The sequence below is a fragment of the Pleurodeles waltl genome, chromosome 2_1 (genome assembly GCF_031143425.1).
Source record: "Pleurodeles waltl isolate 20211129_DDA chromosome 2_1, aPleWal1.hap1.20221129, whole genome shotgun sequence".
Classification (NCBI taxonomy): Eukaryota; Metazoa; Chordata; class Amphibia; order Caudata; family Salamandridae; genus Pleurodeles; species Pleurodeles waltl.
The window spans coordinates 381,109,346-381,129,069 of NC_090438.1; the positions used below are offsets into that span (position 1 = coordinate 381,109,346).

The following is a 19,724-nucleotide window of genomic DNA, read 5'->3' on the forward strand; positions in this document are numbered from 1 at the left end:
TTTAGAATATGCTTGCCTTCATTAGTGAAAGGCATGCATACCTCACACATTTTACGGTGTTTAGCCCACCTTCACAGCACCGCTAAACTACTGAAAACATACGAAGCTTTGTTTTCAGCCTGGTTTCTGCACTACTTTATCTTTTTATTTTCCATGCAGCACGATTGCACTGGGTTTTACATAGAGCGATCACGCTCATTTTTCTTCTTCTTTCAATTCAAGTGGCAAAAAGTCCGGTTAGGAGTTTACAACGCTAATAGCTTTAACTCGAGCAAATGCGAGACCTGTTGCATTGCAAATGCTTGTAAATATATATTTTTGGGAGGGCCAGGTAGTAAATTGCTGCTGGCCCTCCATTAATGCACTAGTGCACACTTGCAATTTCTTGACACACAAAATGGTGTATTCATGGGCCTACGGAAGAACACTACCAAAAACAGCAGCAGCTGCATTATCGTGCTTTTTGTTTTTGCCATATTAAACAGCCTTGATAAAACCATTGCTTTTTACCAATGCAGTTCAGCGCTGTCAAAGCCTCTAGGTCCCAAAGACGAAACCTATTGGCTTAACCAATGGTTGTTATTAGCAATGTGCTACCAATTGGCATTTTTATGGTTTGCATCTATTTTTCTTATTAAAGTACATTTTATATCCCTTTCATTTGACATTTTTAGGTAAGACTTTATGCTATTAACTAGAGCTGATCTCCCATGGCCAAGGGGAGGGTGTGGTGAAGTACATTAGGGCCCACACTGAGTCTTCATTTTAGATTGCACGTTTTATTTTGACAGGTTTTTCTAATGGCGAGTTTTTACATTTATACGACAATGTACTGAGAAAACATTGCATATGCAGCTTATTCCTAGTAAGTAACTGCTGCCATGAAGTCTGTACACTATGTCCAGGCTAGGCACATAGAACGTAATATCACTGGTTGTCCATTGGAGACAGCTCTGAGGCTGCAGACAAACTATCGCATCAGCTCTGCACCTCTGACAATGCGATATGAACAGTCCTTTTATTATATGCATTGCCTCTATGCTATATACAACAGAAGAGCATGTCTGCTGGGATTATCCTGGAACGTGGTGCATTGTGACGGAGATGAAGCCCTGCTGACTCTGACCTCCATCCTGCAAAGGATGGTAGCCTGCACTACATCATACCCAGGTAAGGGGGGGGTTAGGCAAACCCAATGGATCTGGCAGAGGGTACTCCCACTATGCTCTCAGTAGTGTAGATAGTAATAAATAGGAATGTAACATAGTAACTTTACAATGGTTTAATTGTTTATCTTTTTCACCATTCTCTTAATGCTGGTTACAGTGGTTTAATACAAGAATGCAATTGTTTTAATAAATGTGTGAAAAGCCACTTTTATTAAATTTCTTGTGTTTACCTTGGGCATGCAAAGTAATAACGAAACGGAAGATCTATTGCCATGATTTCCCTAGGAATAAGAGTGGTCATGTTCGAGGCAGCTGATGAGGTCTGTTACCATGGTAAAGTTAGGGGTTCAGATGCAGCACTGTGAGCTAGCCAGGAATTGTGCCAACATGTTCTGATTGTATATGCGGACTAAGTCACTATATTCAGAAGTTCATGTTCAATTAATACACAGTCCTACTTAATTTGTGGGAACCATTTAACTAGTCCTTAATTTGTAAATAAATAAATGAATAAAAAATAATAAGTGCCAGGGCTCTAGTCAGGAGGCCACTGCAGCTTCCACTACACACTGGCCCAGTAAGAATTGCCATTGATAGTAACAACACAACTATTAACCTCAGACTGTGATAATTTGGACTATTCTAGGCCCCCAAAGCTAGAAGAATGGCTTGGGCAGCAGGTAAAAATCATTTTTCATGTATACTGAATTAATAATTAACTATTGTTGTGGTCATTTCTAAATTAGTCTAACATCGCCACCTGGTGGCACACGGTCACAAGCGCCGGTGTTGACAATTAAGTGCTGAGCCAGAAACCACCGGCTCAAATTAAGCACTGCGTATAACAGGTCATCCTCCTATGATTCGGGCCTACTATGGTGTAATATATTTCTTTTTACTAACCATCAGAAGAGTGTAGGGTTTCAGCCATATCTCCTAGATGCTGTCTGGAGATCTACCACCAGAAGCATTCTGGAGGGCATAACCATCCTGAGCATCTGGTATCTGCTGCTGAGTCGTCCTTCCTCCAAGTTCCCATGTTCTACAAATGCTGTGGAAAATGCTGGCTATCAAGAACTACTGAGTGTACTCATCCATTGCCCAGCCATTGATCTTCTTCAGGTGGCTTAAGAAGGGAGACAGAGTGAAGGTAAACAGGGGGGTGAGAACACCAGTGTGTTATCTACTAGAAAAGGTACAGCAGGTAGCAGAGTTAGAGGGTTAGTTGCATCTAGTCCCACGGTAGCTGGCAACATCTGTTGAATCAATAACTTAAATCTTCTAAAGGCTCATACTGCAGTAGTGGATTCCATTGTTTGCACTAGTTCCATCTGAGAGGGAGATGTAAGAGAACGAGAGAACCCAGGGCCGAGCTGCGTTCAGTGGCAAACTCCATGTGCTCACAATGGTTTGAATCCATGTGGAAAATGGTGGAGTGTTGGATGGAGAGACACCTTGTCAGTAAAGAACATGCTGTTAAGTTTTTAAAGCAGTCTGTCTCTGGGAATTCTTCAGAGAAGCGACTTGGGTAGAGTGCAACAATTCTAGGATCATAAATGGACTTAGGAAAGTCTAAAGGGACTTAAAACTCCAGGCAACACCAACTTAGCTCTCCAATTTTTGGGCCAGATTCTAAAGATGTGACATAAGGGTTTAAGCGGACTGTCTCACTGGCAACTGGTATACTGATCACTGGGGTTTCTGACTAGGTCATCACAGGACAAATAAAAATGTGAGGAATGGAACCAACATGTGACTTTCTCTCATTTCGCCAGTAGCGCTTATGGAGATCCAAGTGGTAAAGGAAGTCTGTGTCATATGTTACATCAGATACAGAAAGTGCCCCTTCACCTTTTGAAACACCCCCTTGCAGGATACTTCTCACCTTAGTAGTAAAGATATATATCTGACAGATGCCACAAAATCATATCCAGTACAATTAGATTAGGAAAACTCAGAAGTGGTATGACGAGTGAGGCTAAAAAGACCCCTGGGTACTAGAAGTTGGTTAGGCATGAAAACACCTCAAAGTGCCTGTCGCAGGCATCAGCAGTTTTATGGCTTACCTATATTTATTGAAATTTTATAAATCAACACACACTGCCATCACCCCTCCACAGCCACACAGGCAGCCAGAGAATAATGTCATGTAATAAAGACAGCATCAGTAGTTTTGGTGCACAAAAGAACGTGGAAAATAAAGGCTCTAATGTGATTGGGCCTATGGAGAAGAGGGTAGACCATGGAACAAACACTGGAAGCTTTAGGCTAAGAAGGTGCATTATTGCTGGGAGGCAAGGTATTTTAATGAGACTGCAAAGACAGACTTATGTGTACTCTAAGGTTTGGGCTGACATTCATCTCACAGGTGCTTCCACTAGCAATCATACCACCCAGCTTGTAGCTTGAGAAGCCCTTACTAACTGATGAGTGAGGCTATGTAAAACAGCCCTTTCAATCTGGGGACATGCTAATGCTATCAGCCACTCATTTAGGCTTTACGGTGCTGAAAACCTAATTATGGAGAGCCTCAGATACTGTCAAGTTGCCAAACTCAAGAGCAAGAGAGGACTGTAGAGCAGACAGCACAAAACAATATGCATGGCTAACTTAGAACTGCTTCAACATTTCTGGCACTGCTTGATTACAGTAGGCAAAGGAATCGATACGACAGAGGAAGAAGAATGGCCCAGCAACAGGAATGGCTAAAGTAACATGAGATCCACCCAACTATGAAGAAAATGCCCAAACACATCATGTGAAAAAATAAGCTATTGTGTAGGAGTTTGCACAGGGGTAAGAGGCCCTGGTAATTCTGCGAGCACACGATTCCTAAAAATACTGAACCCTTGCAGGACAAACAATTTTATGTTGGTTTTGCCAGCAGATGGTGTAAAGAGGGGGATACATGCATCAGTATAAAAAAAATAGAAAAAAAAGAAAAGAATAAGGAAATTTAGTGGGCATTTGAAAAAAACCGCAAAGGCAATGAGCTAACATTTCGAAACAAGAACGTTCCTTCATCGAAGTATTACCAGGCTTTTTACAAAATAAAATATGATTGGGTGCTTATTGTTCACAGAAAACCTATTTTTCTGTAATATCAGTGCACTGCTTTCCAACATTATCTTGAGATGAATTTGCCAACATGAACTAAATTCGTTTGAGTGCCCAATGGTTGCTTGTTTAGGGTAGTTATTTGATGTTCCTAAGGATGATAACTCTCAACTCGTGCAAAGAAAAAGGCAATGTATGGGCAAGAGACATTAACTTCCTATCATGCAATGCTCTGGCCGTTAAGAATCAACTACAACTGAATCACTCACCTCTTCCTCCACAGCCGTTGGCAGTACTGGTGCTCGTAACAACATAGAATTAACGGTAAGTACAGCGCTGGGGTCAATTAACTTTTTGTTCTTCTTCTGTGGCTCTTCAGAGGTCAATTTCTTTTCTGTACTTTTCTGCTCCTCTTTCGCTGGCAAACCAGGTTGCAACTCTTCATCTGCCCATTCCTCTCCAGCCAGATTTCCCACCTCCTCGATGGTCCGAGTCCTATCTAGTCTTTCCATTAGCAGAGGGCCTTCTTCTCCTACTGGAGGCAGCTCATCAACCTTTTCCTGCTCCTTCCTGCCGTTAGGACAGTTGTCAGCAAGTTCCAAGGATGTGGTGTGAAGTTCTTTGGATCTCCGTTTTCCCTGTGACCGTTGGCCTTGCTCTGCAAGCCTCTGAAACAGGAGATTATATTCAGCAGCACGTTCTTCTACAATTTCAGATGCAATTTCTTTGCTGCAGCCTACAAATAAATAGAGGAAAAAGCTGAAATAAGCCATAGCTATCTATACCCTGGGGAGTACATTGTGCTCAGTTAGTTGATATGAGCACTTATAAACAAATGTGGTTCTCTGTACTTTTGCTTCGTTAGATACAAACAGACCAAGAAGGAAGGCCAAAGACACTAACGATTATTATTTAGCTGTAGATAAAAAAAAATGGCAAATCCATGCTCTTAAAATCCCAAAAAAAGTTTGAAAGATTAAGATTATTTCGGAAATGATGTTAGAAAAAATGCTTATTATACAGGCTTCTGAAGGTTGCTAGAAGAGGCCCACATCCTTGAGGGAAACAAAATATGAAAAGCTGCAAAACTTATATAGATATCTGCTTGAAAAACCTAAGACATCGGGAAATTATGTTGAAACTCTATCAGTGTTCCTCGGTGTAATGCCAATCAAGTTCAAAGTGCACTAACATTGAGGTTCTATTTCAGTATTCAGGCACATATACAAATCAAGTTAATAATAAAAGGTAGTTAACAGTCGTGCACATTCCTCCTCAGACATCCACACAACATTGTCTTATGTTCTGCCAGAGAATTTCAACCATTGCCACACCATGCCTCAACCCTATTTTGTATGCTTATTTCTCTAAAAGCACAAAACTGCTTGCCACGTTTGTCACATGGAATAGCAGATTCTCTACTTGCTATTTGTATTGAGGTCTCACAATACAGGTTCCAACTGCTCGCAAAAGGCTGTAACTTGGGTAAGCAGCCATTACAAAAATGAGTGTCTCGATCAATGCTAGTTGATGTTGCTAGCCTATATTTACAGCTGCCATTATATCCAACCTTTACAGCTCCAAATCATTCCTCCGTCCTTTCAGACACTGAAGAAAAGACAGAAAATCTGTCGAAAAATTCCAAAATCTATAGGAAATAATGAAATGAGCGTTTTCCATAGAAGGATTCGTGACACAGTTTTAGTCTGTCCATAGTTACTATCAGACTACCAGTGCAAACAATAGACATCCTAGCCCAGCTTAATGTCCTGCTGGGAAGCATGGTGGAAGAAGGAGTTATAATTAAGGATGCACGAAATGAACAGTTTCTAGCACTGAAACTACTGAAATGCTAGGAGGTTACAGCTCCAAAGACAATAGTATGACAGTTGCTCTTTTATTGAGCTTCATGCCTGTGACAAGCTGCCAAAGTGCATTCTTCGACATACAACATGGGACAAGGCAGGATGCACGTGGTTGGAAGAATGCTGACCTGCAGTATGGTCTTTGTGGTTAGTATTTTGGAGTTATGAGTGATGACCAGAATGATTGTCTAGTTCTAGTATTGGTTGCTGCTCCGAGGGAATAATGGAGCATTGAGAAGTGAGGGAGAGAACACACAAGATTTATATTTATGTTTGTTGTCTCTAGTTGAAGTCTAGTTCAAGAAGTCTGGTGATTAGAGGTTATCTACGTGTGAAAGGTTTTGCCGTCTTTTGTGATGGGTCCTTCTCTAATGTACCTCTGCCATTATGTAACTGTACTTATGCGTGGAGTGCAATGAAACAGTGAAAGCCTGGGCATGAGCATCTGCCTTCCATTCATCAGCGGCAATAGGTTCCGGTTCTTGGGTCGGTAAGGTCATTGTCTTCTGACGCTCATACTTTCTTCATGTGTATTATAGTGTGTTTATTGGTTGCTGAGGTACTGCGTCACTTGTTTGGGAAGAACCAGGACTTAATCCATTAAGAGTGGTGGATTGTTAATGCCCACCACACTACCTCACAGTGTGGTGAATGTGATCGGATCATCCATCACACTAAGCAGGAAAATGCTTCAGGTGCAAGCACTGGAAATGTTTTCCTTTTGAAAAGTAATATCGGGATGAAAGGGAAGTGCTTCTCTTCTCATGTTCCTAGATAATTTTCTCTTTTGATCCATGTGGGGTACCATTTGTATATCAGAAGTTTGAGGACACGTGGCGGTATGAATTTTGTGGATCACCACATTCTGGTACTTCCCTATACAAGAATATGAGAAAAACGTGCAATTGTAGCCAAAGTTTGAGGGTTGCAGGGCATTCTGGAAAAACAAATTTAGTGGGATGCACATACATGTCACCACCCCGGACTCCACTGGGTGTCTAGTTTTTAAAATGTCTGGTTTTTAGTAGGTTTCTCTGCATACCGCCAGATCGTCACATTGCATTTTGGGGCTTTTTCTTTCGCCTGTACTAGGCCAAATTATACAAGTGGGGTGCTGTTTTTATCTGGAAACGTGGAACACAGAATAGTTGAACTTTTGATCAGTTGAATTCCCCTCATTTTGCAAAAGGCATTCTAAATCACGATAGAATGCTTTACCCAAATTCAGAGCTGCACACATAACCACTAGTCCTAAAATCAGTATCAAGGCACATTTAAAAAATGTCAAGGGATCCTTCATACCAATTTTTCATTCATTAAAATGTACCTAGTAAATTGAAACATGTTTGGTACATTGAATTATTATTAAAAGTGCAGCTCAGTTGCTGGCTCTGGGAAGTGCCTGGTTGTGGACAACCAACAAACACTGTGTAAGTCAGCCATCAAGGCAAAAAACAAAAAAAACATATGAAAACACTGCCACCTATTGCTATTTTTTTCTAATTGTTTTCATTATTTTTCGATTTCAACAATTAGTTTTTGTTTGGGGGGAGGCGGGGGGTTTGGAGGGGAATCATGAGCGATATACATAAATGACCCCTGTTGAATATGAATCTATAATACTTTCAATAATGTATAGATGCTCAGGTTCTTCCTCCTTTAACAGTGGAAAAAAAATATTTTTTGAACGACTCTGCTTGTTCCTGAATGTTGGGAAGAGGGTGATCTGAGCACCGCAGACATTTTGTATATGCCATTTTAAGGAAAGGCCCCAAATATGCTTTCTTTACAAAAAAAGAATTGTTGCCGTAGTTTGGCTATCTCACGTTTCCTCTTGCTGGATGAACAAACCCAGAGTACCTTTAGAATCCCCAAAAAGTGCGGGGGAAAGAACACAAATTAGGCACAAATATTATTAAGGATTAAACACAAACTGCCCCAATCATCAAAAAACAGGTTTAGAACTGGTGTTGGGAAAGCCTAACAACTAAGGGGGTTAATTCCTTCCCGGAATCAAACATATTGATTATTTACTGTTCTTGCGGACAGAGAATTCAACAACTTTGTAACTATTACAGAGAAGTGTACAATAATGTGTTTAGTCTTGCAGTGGTTGAAAGATCGGCTGACTGTCTTTGAAGAGTAACTGAGACAAGTTGGGAGCCCTTGCTATAGATGGACCTGTGAGCAATGCAGTGTATTGGAAGGGGAGCATTTGGCTACTGGAAGTCAGTGAAGCACAAGTGCTAGGATCACTGGTGCAATGCGTTCCAGTTGGTTAGGCTGTAGGAACTGTAAGCTTGCCACATTTGAGATCTGCTGTGGATGATGATGTTCTAAGGATTCTTTAATTCAGTCAGGAGATTTTAGCAGCCATTGTTATACACCTGATAACTCCAAAAACAACTAAAAAGGAGTGAATGTATGTGGCAAAAAGACCACTTTGAAATAACAACTAGAGACAAGGTAAAGAAAAAGAAGATCAAAGATATATATGTTTCAAGAATGAATTAAGCTAAATTAGTTTTAAAATGTCATCCACATTCAATCTATCAATCAGAAGATACAATGTTCAATGTTGTTTAGACATGAAGAAACAACTTTAAACATTAATTTGTCTATGACAATGAAGTATCAACTGATTTGTGAGCCTTCTATCAAAGAAACACATTGTGTAGGCCAAGAATATGTCAAAGACCACCATTATGAAGCAATGTTTAAGGGCCCAAAGTGGATATACAATTTGCCCAAAATTAGACATAAAACTAGTAATGTCTGCCTGCTTGTTGTTGCATTGGACTTGAAAATAACGTTTTGTTTATTTAAGAGAGAATTCAACCGTACCAAGGAATACAATAAAAAGACAGTCTATTTTATTACAGCAGGCAAATACTCTGCTTTTATACATTCATCAGAAAGTAGCCAAACTCAATGTAGAGTTATGAATGAGCTACAATACCTGAAAGAGTTGTCACGTTCCCACTTTTCTGGCAGGTGGTACCATACATAGCCCATAACATAAGAACAAGTGTTTAACCATAGGTAAGAAATATACTGAATAGGAATCAGAGCTCGTATGCTTTCGTGGTGATGGGTTTTAAGCAGCCTTACCTTCAGACTTGCCTATATCAGTGCATTTATTAAATCATGCAATAACAGACTGTTGTGAACACTTTCAAATTTCCTCAAATATAACTGGCAACTGACCACGGAATAAGAAACATGACTGTTGGTTTCATCAAGTATTGACCCCTACTCTCTTACCAGTCTGTTCCTCCTTGGGCTGTTCATATTGACCCTCTTGCTCTTTTCTCAGGCGTCTTATGTTCTCAAATTCTTGCAGCAGCATTTCATCTTCTGACAATTCTTTTTCCTCCTCATCCTCACTCTTTTTTCCTTCATCCATTTCAACAGGTGGTTGCTGGGACTCTACTTCAGCCAGAGAGTCTTTGCCATCCCTACTAAGTTTCCCCGACATCCATGGATTGGGGCCCTCTTTGGTCATCTGCACCTCATTGACAAAGTCGGGAATGGTATCTTCCTCGGGTTCTCCCTCATCATCACTTTCTGATACAATCTCAAGTTTTTTAGTCAATTCTTTGTTCTTTTCGAGCTGTTCCTGCATCGCTTTACGTGCCTGACAATAGGAGAAAAGAAAAAAAGTTAACAACGGCAAAGATGTGATTCATTTCACAATTTATTGAGAATTTAGCCAGATTGGTATAGCCATAATTCAAGACTTAGAAGAACACTGTTTGAGTGACATAGAATGATATTACTATTTACACTCATTACTTCGCCATCATTCAGTTGAGGGGAAAGTGCATTTGTACACCCAACCCCTCTACTTCTACACCCATCTAAATCAAACATACGCAATCCAGCAGGGATGTATTGTGGATATTCAGGCTGTCATTTCTGAACCACAATTAAAGCATGCCATTGTAGGATTTTTCCACAAAAGCAGGACAGGTAGCAATAGAGATGATGTACTATCATGACATGCAAAACCCTGCCATTGTAGAGGCGGCAGGGTATTTTATGCAACTGTCACACAGCAGGTTATCTTTGAATATATCACACAACATACTAAAATTTCATTTATAAAAATTGAACAGTATTTTGAGCACTCAAAGAGGAGCGAGACCGACTTTGGATGTAGAACAGCTGCAAGTTATCTTGAAAAGGCAACCAAAATATGATACCAAGTGATTTATTTACACTAAAATAATAGCTCATTGCGGGACTGTAAACTGCTTTTATAAAGCATTAAAGTGAGTGTGCTATGTATAAATTACAGGCAACGTAACTGCTTTTAAACTGCTTAGGGGGGTTAAGTGTTCTTCTCACCTTTGCACTCCTACCACCCTCAATTGAGCATCTTTTCAGTACCAACTGTGTTAAGCATGAGCCTTGGCTTAGTTTTAACCAGCATCTCCAAACAAATCGTCATAATTTGGTGGAATTTGCTAGTGAGTATATGGAAAAGAATATTATCAGATTACTAACAGCCATCCAACACAGTGCTATACTTATGCTGTGCGTTAATTGATAAATAACCTATGAACTGTTGTGCTAGTTTTTCAAGGATTAATATGCCTGTTCACTGAATGTCATAAATCAAGAGGTCCGAGTTTGATGCAGTTAACCTCAAAGTTGTATTATTGTTTTGCAGCACTACTGAGTCTATAACAAAAGCTGAACACTTGCGATTGCTCCTGGTTATGTACTCGGATGGTTTACACAGCTGTAAATTACATAGTGGGCGACTACACTTTCCTTTCCGAGCAGACACCCAGAGGGAAAATAACAGCCACATTTGCGAGGTTCATTATGAGCGACTGTGTATAAATGGGACCAAGTTTAGTTGCTCATGCAGGACATTTGGACAATAATAGGAAAATGTGTCAGTTTGTCTCATATCCCATACATGGCTATTAAATAATACATTTCCTAGGGTGCTGATGGAACTGAAGGAGGGAGATACGGATGATGGATGGATATCCCACAGTATCAAACTGACGTTTAGGTGCAGATTCTTAGATTAAAACGCTAAAAATATTTTCTTTTAAATAATCATTGCCTATGCAAATATTCATCTAATACCAACTCAAATAACTAAACATTTTGAAGGTACTGCTTTAGTTTTATTAGCAGTTTTCAACATAAAACAGACTTGATAAGAACACCTTAGGGAAAAGCGGGAGGTACAAATAGCTACAAGACGCCTCTGGCAGGATCTGAGGTAACCTTTGCACTAACCTTCCTGTATGAAGTAAGACCGGAAAGAGGTTAGCAAGAACCCCTGTCATTATGGCTAGTCGGGTGGAGCGCAGGGGAGGAAGGGGCAGGGCCGAGGGTGGAGAGGTTTGGGTATATCGGACGGGAAGTGCCAGGGTAACCCACTGAGGTTTGTGGATGTGTTCCAACTCACTTTAAACATGTAACAACTGAGACTGGTTACACAAGGAAACAAGCATTACAAATCTCGATTAACAATGAAATTATCCTGCAATGGAGAGAGATGCACCATAACGTTCTACTCCCTTTTGCACGATATTAGAGAAGACGTCACACATTATATGAGAGGTGACAAAACATACCCCACATCCAAAGTGTGTTGGGGCAAATACCAAAATAAAATTGCTGGAGTAAAAAATTATTGTTCACCTTTGTTGACTGGCAATGTGACTAGAGCTGTAGACTCATATTCATCCTTTGCAAAGACATGTTGGGCTTGATTTATATATTGGGGAGTCAAGTTACTCTGTCACAACGGCGACCGATATCCCGGCAGCCGAAATCTAAATCCCATTATATCATATGGGATTTAGATTTCAGCGGAAGGTATATGAGTCACTGTTGTGATGGAGTAACTCCTCCGCCAATATCTAAACCCGGCCCCTATACTTAGGGAAGGCCAAAGTCAATCCAACTGCTCGGTGGGTCATGCAGGTCTGCTAACTGCTTAGAGTAACTGTAGCATTCCGTTCATTACTTTTTGTTTGTTGCAACAGACGCTCTAAGTGCAACAAGCACTGTCACGATGCTGCTTCTGTGCTCACTGTCTCACATGATTCTAGTTATACCTCAATGCAGAGGCATAAGTAGATTGAAACCGGTCTGGGGTTGGTTGTGTTATCAACTGGAGTAGCCCTGGCCAGGCAGTTTGAGCTGGACTGTCCCTAGTGGATCAGGACCAAGGATGCTTTGCATACGGCTGGTCTCTGTCTAGAGTGCAACAGTGCGTGAAAACAATGGACTGGAATGTGGTGTGCAATTGCCAGAGGCTGAGATTAATTTAAGCATTCCTTCCATCACTTTATTGAAGTGGAGTAATCTGGCAAGGGTGTGGAGTCCACAGCCTAGCCTAGGGCCAAGCCCTTTTCCCAGTCCGCATTGCAGAGGCAAAAGACAAAGTGCTGAGTTCAGGGCCTTGATGAAGACCAAGCCACCTGGCCCCAAATGTATGTTCATGGTAAAAACCATGCTTATGCATGGTTTACACACAGTCTATCATAGTTACATAGGCTAGGGAATTAGGTCCAAATTCCTACTGCCAAAGTGTATATAGTTGCAGAATGGAATATTATCTACTTACCTGTATTCTAACATATGTAAAGTAACAAGGGTGAGCCTCTCATTACAACTGATACTTCATTCATCTTTTTTTCATGTATTAAATATAGAATACAAAAATTTCTACCTCGTCACACATTTTGCGACACTTTCTCAAAGCCAAACAGTAAAAGTAATATTCAAAATAGCATGTTCGCAATAGTGACAATATGTAATAAGTACATTTTTGTGTGTTGGGGTGTTACAGTTAAAACTAAGATCTCCCGAAATCCACATGGAAAAATTGGCATAGCAATAAAAAACCCGGCAGATGTTCTTGCCCTATTTTGATATGACGATAACTCACTATTCTAAATATTACATTCAATGACTTAAACTTAAAAAACATGGCTGTCATGGAATACATATTGGCTGGCATCTTACTATGGAACATTACTTCTGATACATGGAGAAATTTTCAGTAAATTAATGCTTGTAGTAAGTGCCTCTCAACATGTTAATTCACAATTGTCAATGAGGGTTTAAACAGGTAATCAACCAAGAATGTTATTATGATTGGCACAAAGTTAAAGGTTATGTATACAGTCGTTTCTACAGAACAGGTGCTAAGCAATGGTCCTGGCCAGAGACTGGTCCCTACGCCCAGAGAAGTAATCACACACTGCTCAAGACTGGACCCAACAGGTTTTCTGGGCGAAAGTGGAGGAAAGCAACCATGACAGATTTTTAATCAGTGAATTCCTTGTGTTTTGTATGAAGCACTTTAGATCCTGCTTCAAGCTTCCAATAAGCATGGTCTGGTGTTGCGGTCATTCTGCTCTGAGCGGCCAAGTCCCGCACCCAGTTCCTGTCACAGAACCTGTTATCCATCTGCTTTCGATTGTGCACAGTGGACTACTATAAGCCATTCCATATACCAAGAAACCCTGCCAGCAGAGACTGCAGGTCTCAACCTATGGTGGTGCTCTGTAGGAACCAGGACAAGGCCTTTGTCTGTGTCCTGCATACACACCCCATGCTGACAGAGCTGGCTTGGACTGAAAGCAATGGTGCAGTCTTTGGTCACGCCCTTCAAGTCAAAGCCAAAATGGGATTAGCTTCAGCCATGTACTGCAACCAATTCCACTTGCTTCAGTGTATTGTAGGCAGGGGGTTTAATGGCGTAACGAAACTTAAGGACCCTCCCCTCTTTTTAATTACAGCCCAACTGAATCATATCTTAACACAAAGCTTACTGGTTGTGACGGTCCCAATTTAACCTCCTTAAAAAGGCACAAAAAAAAATTGTGACGTCTGTAAAGAAATGGCTCCCTGTTGCAGTTACCCCCCACTTTTTGCCTGATACTGATGCTGACTTGACTGAGAAGTGTGCTGGGACCCTGCTAACCAGGCCCCAGCACCAGTGTTATTTCACCTAAAATGTACCATTGTCTCCACAATTGGCACAACCCTGGCACCTAGGTAAGTCCCTTGTAACTGGTACCCCTGGTACCAAGGGCCCTTATGCCAGGGAAGGTCTCTAAGGGCTGCAGCATGTCTTATGCCACCCTAGGGACCCCTCACTCAGCACAGACACACTGCTTGCCAGCTTGTGTGTGCTGGTGGGGAGAAAATGACTACGTCGACATGGCACTCCCCTCAGGGTGCCATGCCAACCTCACACTGCCTGTGGCATAGGTAAGTCACCCCTCTAGCAGGCCTTACATCCCTAAGGCAGGGTGCACTATACCATAGGTGAGGGCATAGGTGCATGAGCACTATGCCCCTACAGTGTCTAAGCAAAACCTTAGACATTGTAAGTGCAGGGTAGCCATAAGAGTATATGGTCTGGGAGTTTGTCAAAAACGAACTCCACATCTCCATAATGGCTACACTGAATACTGGGAAGTTTGGTATCAAACTTCTCAGAATAATAAACCCACACTGATGCCAGTGTTGGATTTATTAAAAAATGCACACAGAGGGCATCTTAGAGATAACCCCTGTATTTTACCCAATTGTTCAGTGCAGGACTGACTGGTCTGTGCCAGCCTGCTGCTGAGAGACGAGTTTCTGACCCCATGTGGTGAGGGCCTTTGTGCTCTCTGGGGACAGAAACAAAAGCCTGCTCTGGGTGGAGGTGCTTCACACCTTCCCCCTGCAGGAACTGTAACACCTAGCAGTGAGCCTCAAAGGCTCAGGCTTCGTGTTACAATGCCCCAGGGCACTCCAGCTAGTGGAGATGCCCGCCCCCCTGGACACAGCCCCCACTTTTGGCGGCAAGTCCAGGAGAGATAATGAGAAAAACAAGGAGGAGTCACTGGCCAGTCAGGACAGCCCCTAAGGTGTCCTGAGCTGAGGTGACTCTGACTTTTAGAAATCCTCCATCTTGCAGATGGAGGATTCCCCCAATAGGAATAGGGATGTGCCCCCCTCCCCTCAGGGAGGAGGCACAAAGAGGGTGTGTACCCACCTTAAAGGACAGTAGCCATTGGCTACTGCCTTCCCAGACCTAAACACACCCCTAAATTCAGTATTTAGGGGCTCCCCAGAACCTAGGAAAACAGATTCCTACAACTTACGAAGAAGAGGACTGCTGAGCTGAAAACCCCTGCAGAGAAGACGGAGACACAAACTGCTTTGGCCCCAGCCCTACCGGCCTGTCTCCCTCCTTCAGAAGAAAACTGCTCCAGCGACGCTTTCCCCAGGACCAGCGACCTCTGAATCCTCAGAGGACTGCCCTGCTTCCAAAAGACCAAGAAACTCCCGAGAACAGCGGCCCTGTTCAACAAAGAATGCAACTTTGTTTCCAGAGGAGCAGATTTAAAGACCCCTGCAATCCCAGCAAGAAGTGTGAGACTTGCAACACTGCACCCGGCGACCCCGACTCAACTGGTGGAGAAACAAAGCTACAGGGAGGACCCCCTGGCGACTCCAAGACTGTGAGTAACCAAAGTTGTCCCCCCTGAGCCCCTACAGCGACGCCTGCAGAGGGAATCCCGAGGCTCCCCCTGACCGCGATTGCCTGACTCTAAGATCCCGACGCCTGGAAAAGACCATGCACCCGCAGCCCCCAGGACCTGAAGGATCGGAACTCCAGCGCAGGAGTGACCCCCAGGAGGCCCTCTCCCTTGCCCAGGTGGTGGCTACCCCGAGGAGCCCCCCCCTTTCCTGCCTGCATCGCTGAAGAGACCCCTTGGTCTCCCATTGAAACCTATTGAAAACCCGACGCGTGTTTGCACACTGCACCCGGCCGCCCCCGTGCTGCTGAGGGTGTACTGTCTGTGCTGACTCGTGTCCCCCCCGGTGCCCTACAAAACCCCCCCTGTCTGCCCTCAGAAGACACGGGTACTTACCTGCTGGCAGACTGGAACCGGGGCACACCCTTCTCCATTGAAGCCTGTGTGTTTTGGGCACCACTTTGAACTCTGCACCTGACCGGCCCTGAGCTGCTGGTGTGGTAACTTTGGGGTTGCTCTGAACCCCCAACGGTGGTCTACCTTGGACCCCAATTTGAACCCCGTAGGTGGTTTACTTACCTGCAAGAACTAACATTAACTTACCTCCCCCAGGAACTGTGAAAATTGCACTGTGTCCACTTTTAAAATAGCTATATGTGTTTTATGTAAAAAGTATATATGCTATTGTGATTATTCAAAGTTCCTAAAGTACTTACCTGCAATACCTTTCAAATGAGATATTACATGTAGAATTTGAACCTGTGGTTCTTAAAATAAACTAAGAAAATATATTTTCTATACTAAAACCTATTGGCCTGGAATTGTCTCTGAGTGTGTGTTCCTCATTTATTGCCTGGGTGTATGTACAACAAATGCTTAACACTACTCCTTTGATAAGCCTACTGCTCGACCACACTACCACAAAATAGAGCATTAGTATTATCTCTTTTTGCCACTATCTTACCTCTAAGGGGAACCCTTGGACTCTGTGCATACTATTCCTTACTTTGAAATAGTGCATACAGAGCCAACTTCCTACAACGTCAGAGTAAGAATCTAACATACTGTTCACAGCTACACTCCAGGTTTAATATGGAGGCAAGAGGGCTGTTTTTTAAATTAGAATAAAATACCAAAGAAGAGAACTAGGTCTACAAGTAAATATGATTTTCTTTTTCCTTGATTGTGTAATCTTGTCTGATGTTCACAAATAGTAGTGTGAAATAGATTCACTGCACCAGAGTATAGAGGAGTGTCAGTTATATTAGTTAATTTTGATAATACAGCCAAAGGAAGGATCTTATTTTCAGCTGTGCTCCTGGTTAAATGTAGAGGTGACAGGGTTGTTTATGCAAGTCTCATTTCATTTGCAAATAAGAGGAATGTATTTGATGTTCAAAACCTCTAGAATGGAACAGCAAGATCATATCCACAACAAGAGGTGTTTTCGACGAGCATGGGGAAATGACAACTGAACAATCCGCTTAGAAAACAAGTTGCACAGAATTGCCTGGTCTACTAGGGTGTCAGTCATGAAGTTACAATCAAGGCAATAATGCTTAGCAAAGGCATAAACTGATATCTAGGCTGTCCCACCCCCCTCGAGGCTAGACCTTCAGTAGTGCTGCGTTAACTCACCTGAAACAAGCTCTAAGTATGATCTGTGGCACAGGTTGCTATCCATCAAGCTATGGCATGTTTTAAATAAGACAAAACACTATTATTAGCTCTGTAGTAGACCAAGAACGGTTTTCTGGCACTTCTTTGATTTTATTGAGGTATTGTCCCCAGGCTCTCTCGACATCTAATGTAAGAAGGTGACAGAGCTGCATTTGATGGGGATGGTTTGGGACAGTAAGGTGGTAGCTAGATTTAACGGGTTTATGAAATGAAGTGCTGAATGTTTTCTGGTGGGAAATGAATAAGAAGTCAGTTATTTAAGTCTGAATAGGCAAATATGTTCTGTATGTGTCTAGTGTAAACATAGTTATTAGGCAGCCTAGCGATGCACAAGGTCAAATGCAATGATACAGTCAAACAGTAACTGGATGAAAACAAGGTTCAGAGAGTAGAGGTGGACTGTTACTTTGTTGTGATGCAATGTTCATTAACTTCTAGGATGCGATGGATGTGATGGATGTGTCATGCGCATGTGCTGGAGGACACATTTCCTACGTTTCTGTTAGATATTCTGTTTAACTGGATATTCCTAACCTTTACAATATTCCTACGTGCCACACAGGATCTGGAGAACTTTTCCAGCAATTCTCTCATGCACCTATAAGTGGCACAATATAGCTCCTCGATGACTCCATACCACCCAAAAATGACAGTGTGACACCCCGAGGTGATGTCTGTTTCTTGCAGTTTTCTCTTACTGCATCCTCAGACACGGATTTTAGAACAAATTGTGTGTTGAATTTCTAACTTGGGAGCTTTTTAGCTGTTAAAGAGCCCACTCCACAGAATGAGGCGATGGGACGGAAGTAAAGAATCTGCAGTTATAGTACCCACTAGAGAGAGTTACAGAAAGTAAGCAACTAGTTCTTCTGATGGAGGACAAGTCATCTTGCCAAGGTCCTCTGCCCTCCCCTTCTTTGTCTCAGAAAATCCCACAATGAGCTGGTCATCCTCGCAATGGGCCTTCAAGCGGCCTCTTAAGGTCAAAGTGATGATTTACATCTTCCTCGAGGAGTGAGGAGGGCCAAAAAAAATATATATATATATAGACAGTGATCGACTGGACAACATGGAAGGGAGTCACCCTTTGGTAGGAAGGTCATCTAGGTCTTCAGTACTGATTCCTCTTGAAGGTGGAGCAAGGTGGTGGAGCAAGGTGGTTGGACCGAAAGCCTCTGCATTTCACTCATGCTGCAATAAGGAGGAAAGACCAAAATTCAGGTCACATTGAGGTATAATAGTCTGTGGGTAAAACACATGTCAGACCTTTTATCAAATGCGTCACAACCAGTGACTTTAAAGATGGTTGGTCAGGTAAACACAGAAAAGCCGAAAGGGCTGACAAATAACTTCTCATTGTTCCGACTGCAAGGCCTTGCTAGTGTAATGAAAGACCAAACACAAGAACATCGGAAAGTTCGGCTTTTAAGGGGTTGGTGTTATGAGCATCACATCAAGCAACAATTTGTCCCAGCACCCAGTGTAGAATGACTTTATAGAATGATGTCTGGCTGTAGGGATGACATTATCACCTCGCTCGGCAAGTCAAATGCATTTAGTTGCACAGTTCAATCTCCACAAATGGAAGTGTAGAATGTGGACGCTCAGATGCAAAATGCTGCACTATTTCTGAGACAGGAGGTTCCCATGAGAGGAAGCATTATCGGAGGACTCAGGAGCTGTAGTTATCATACTCTAACAGCCCTGTATGGAGCGATCAAATTACCCGGGCCAAGTCTTGCTTGATCTTCCTCAGAACTTGAGGGAGGAGGGGTGGCGAAGGAAACTCGTACAGACGTACAGGAGTCAGTTCTTCCGTTCCAGCCTGAATTAGTGCCCTGAGGGACTTGGTGGGAACCCCAAGATGCAGAATATTGTGTTTGACAGTGGGGAACAGACCTAGCTAGGGCATACCCCGCTGATCGAAGACCACCTTGGGATGGACACACCACTCGTTGCTCCTGACGTCTGCACAGTTTGTCCTCTCTGGCATACAGGGGATGTTCTGGGTGGTTGCCGACCAGGAAGGTATTTGCTGGGCCAGCCACTGCCAGAGATGCAGTGTCCCATTGCACATAATCTAAAGCCCAATTCCAGCCTCCTATTCGCAGTACCAGATGGTGGTCCTGTTGCCTGTGAGGGCCTGCATCAGCACCCTTCTCATGGATGGCAGGGAAAGCACAAGAAGATTGCTGTAGAGCTGGGTCTCTGCCAGAGACCAGAGGCATCTGATCTCCACCTCTCCTGGATGATCCCCACCACAATCCAGCAGTGACATATCTGTAACTCTGGGTAAGGGAGCGAGAGTGGACTGTCATAGGTCAGGTTGGTGGCCACCAGTTACCACTGAAATTCCTGTGCAGTCTCCTTTAGGTTCTGATTGAAGTCAAAGGGCATCCCTGAAGCTGGGCCCACTGGGACCAGAGGATGCACTA

The 19,724-nt window shown here is 42.7% G+C and overlaps 1 protein-coding gene across 1 annotated transcript in view; it reads right to left on the bottom strand.

Moving 5' to 3' along the window:
- Positions 1-19,724, bottom strand: part of UTP14A (UTP14A small subunit processome component) — a 385,668-nt gene that overhangs the window by 127,822 nt on the left and 238,122 nt on the right. Inside the window, exons 11-12 of the mRNA XM_069212909.1 lie at positions 9,356-9,728; positions 4,496-4,962 (exon numbers count right to left, since the gene is read on the bottom strand). Coding sequence (XP_069069010.1) covers positions 4,496-4,962; positions 9,356-9,728 — 840 coding nt within the window. The remainder of the gene's footprint in view (positions 1-4,495; positions 4,963-9,355; positions 9,729-19,724) is intronic.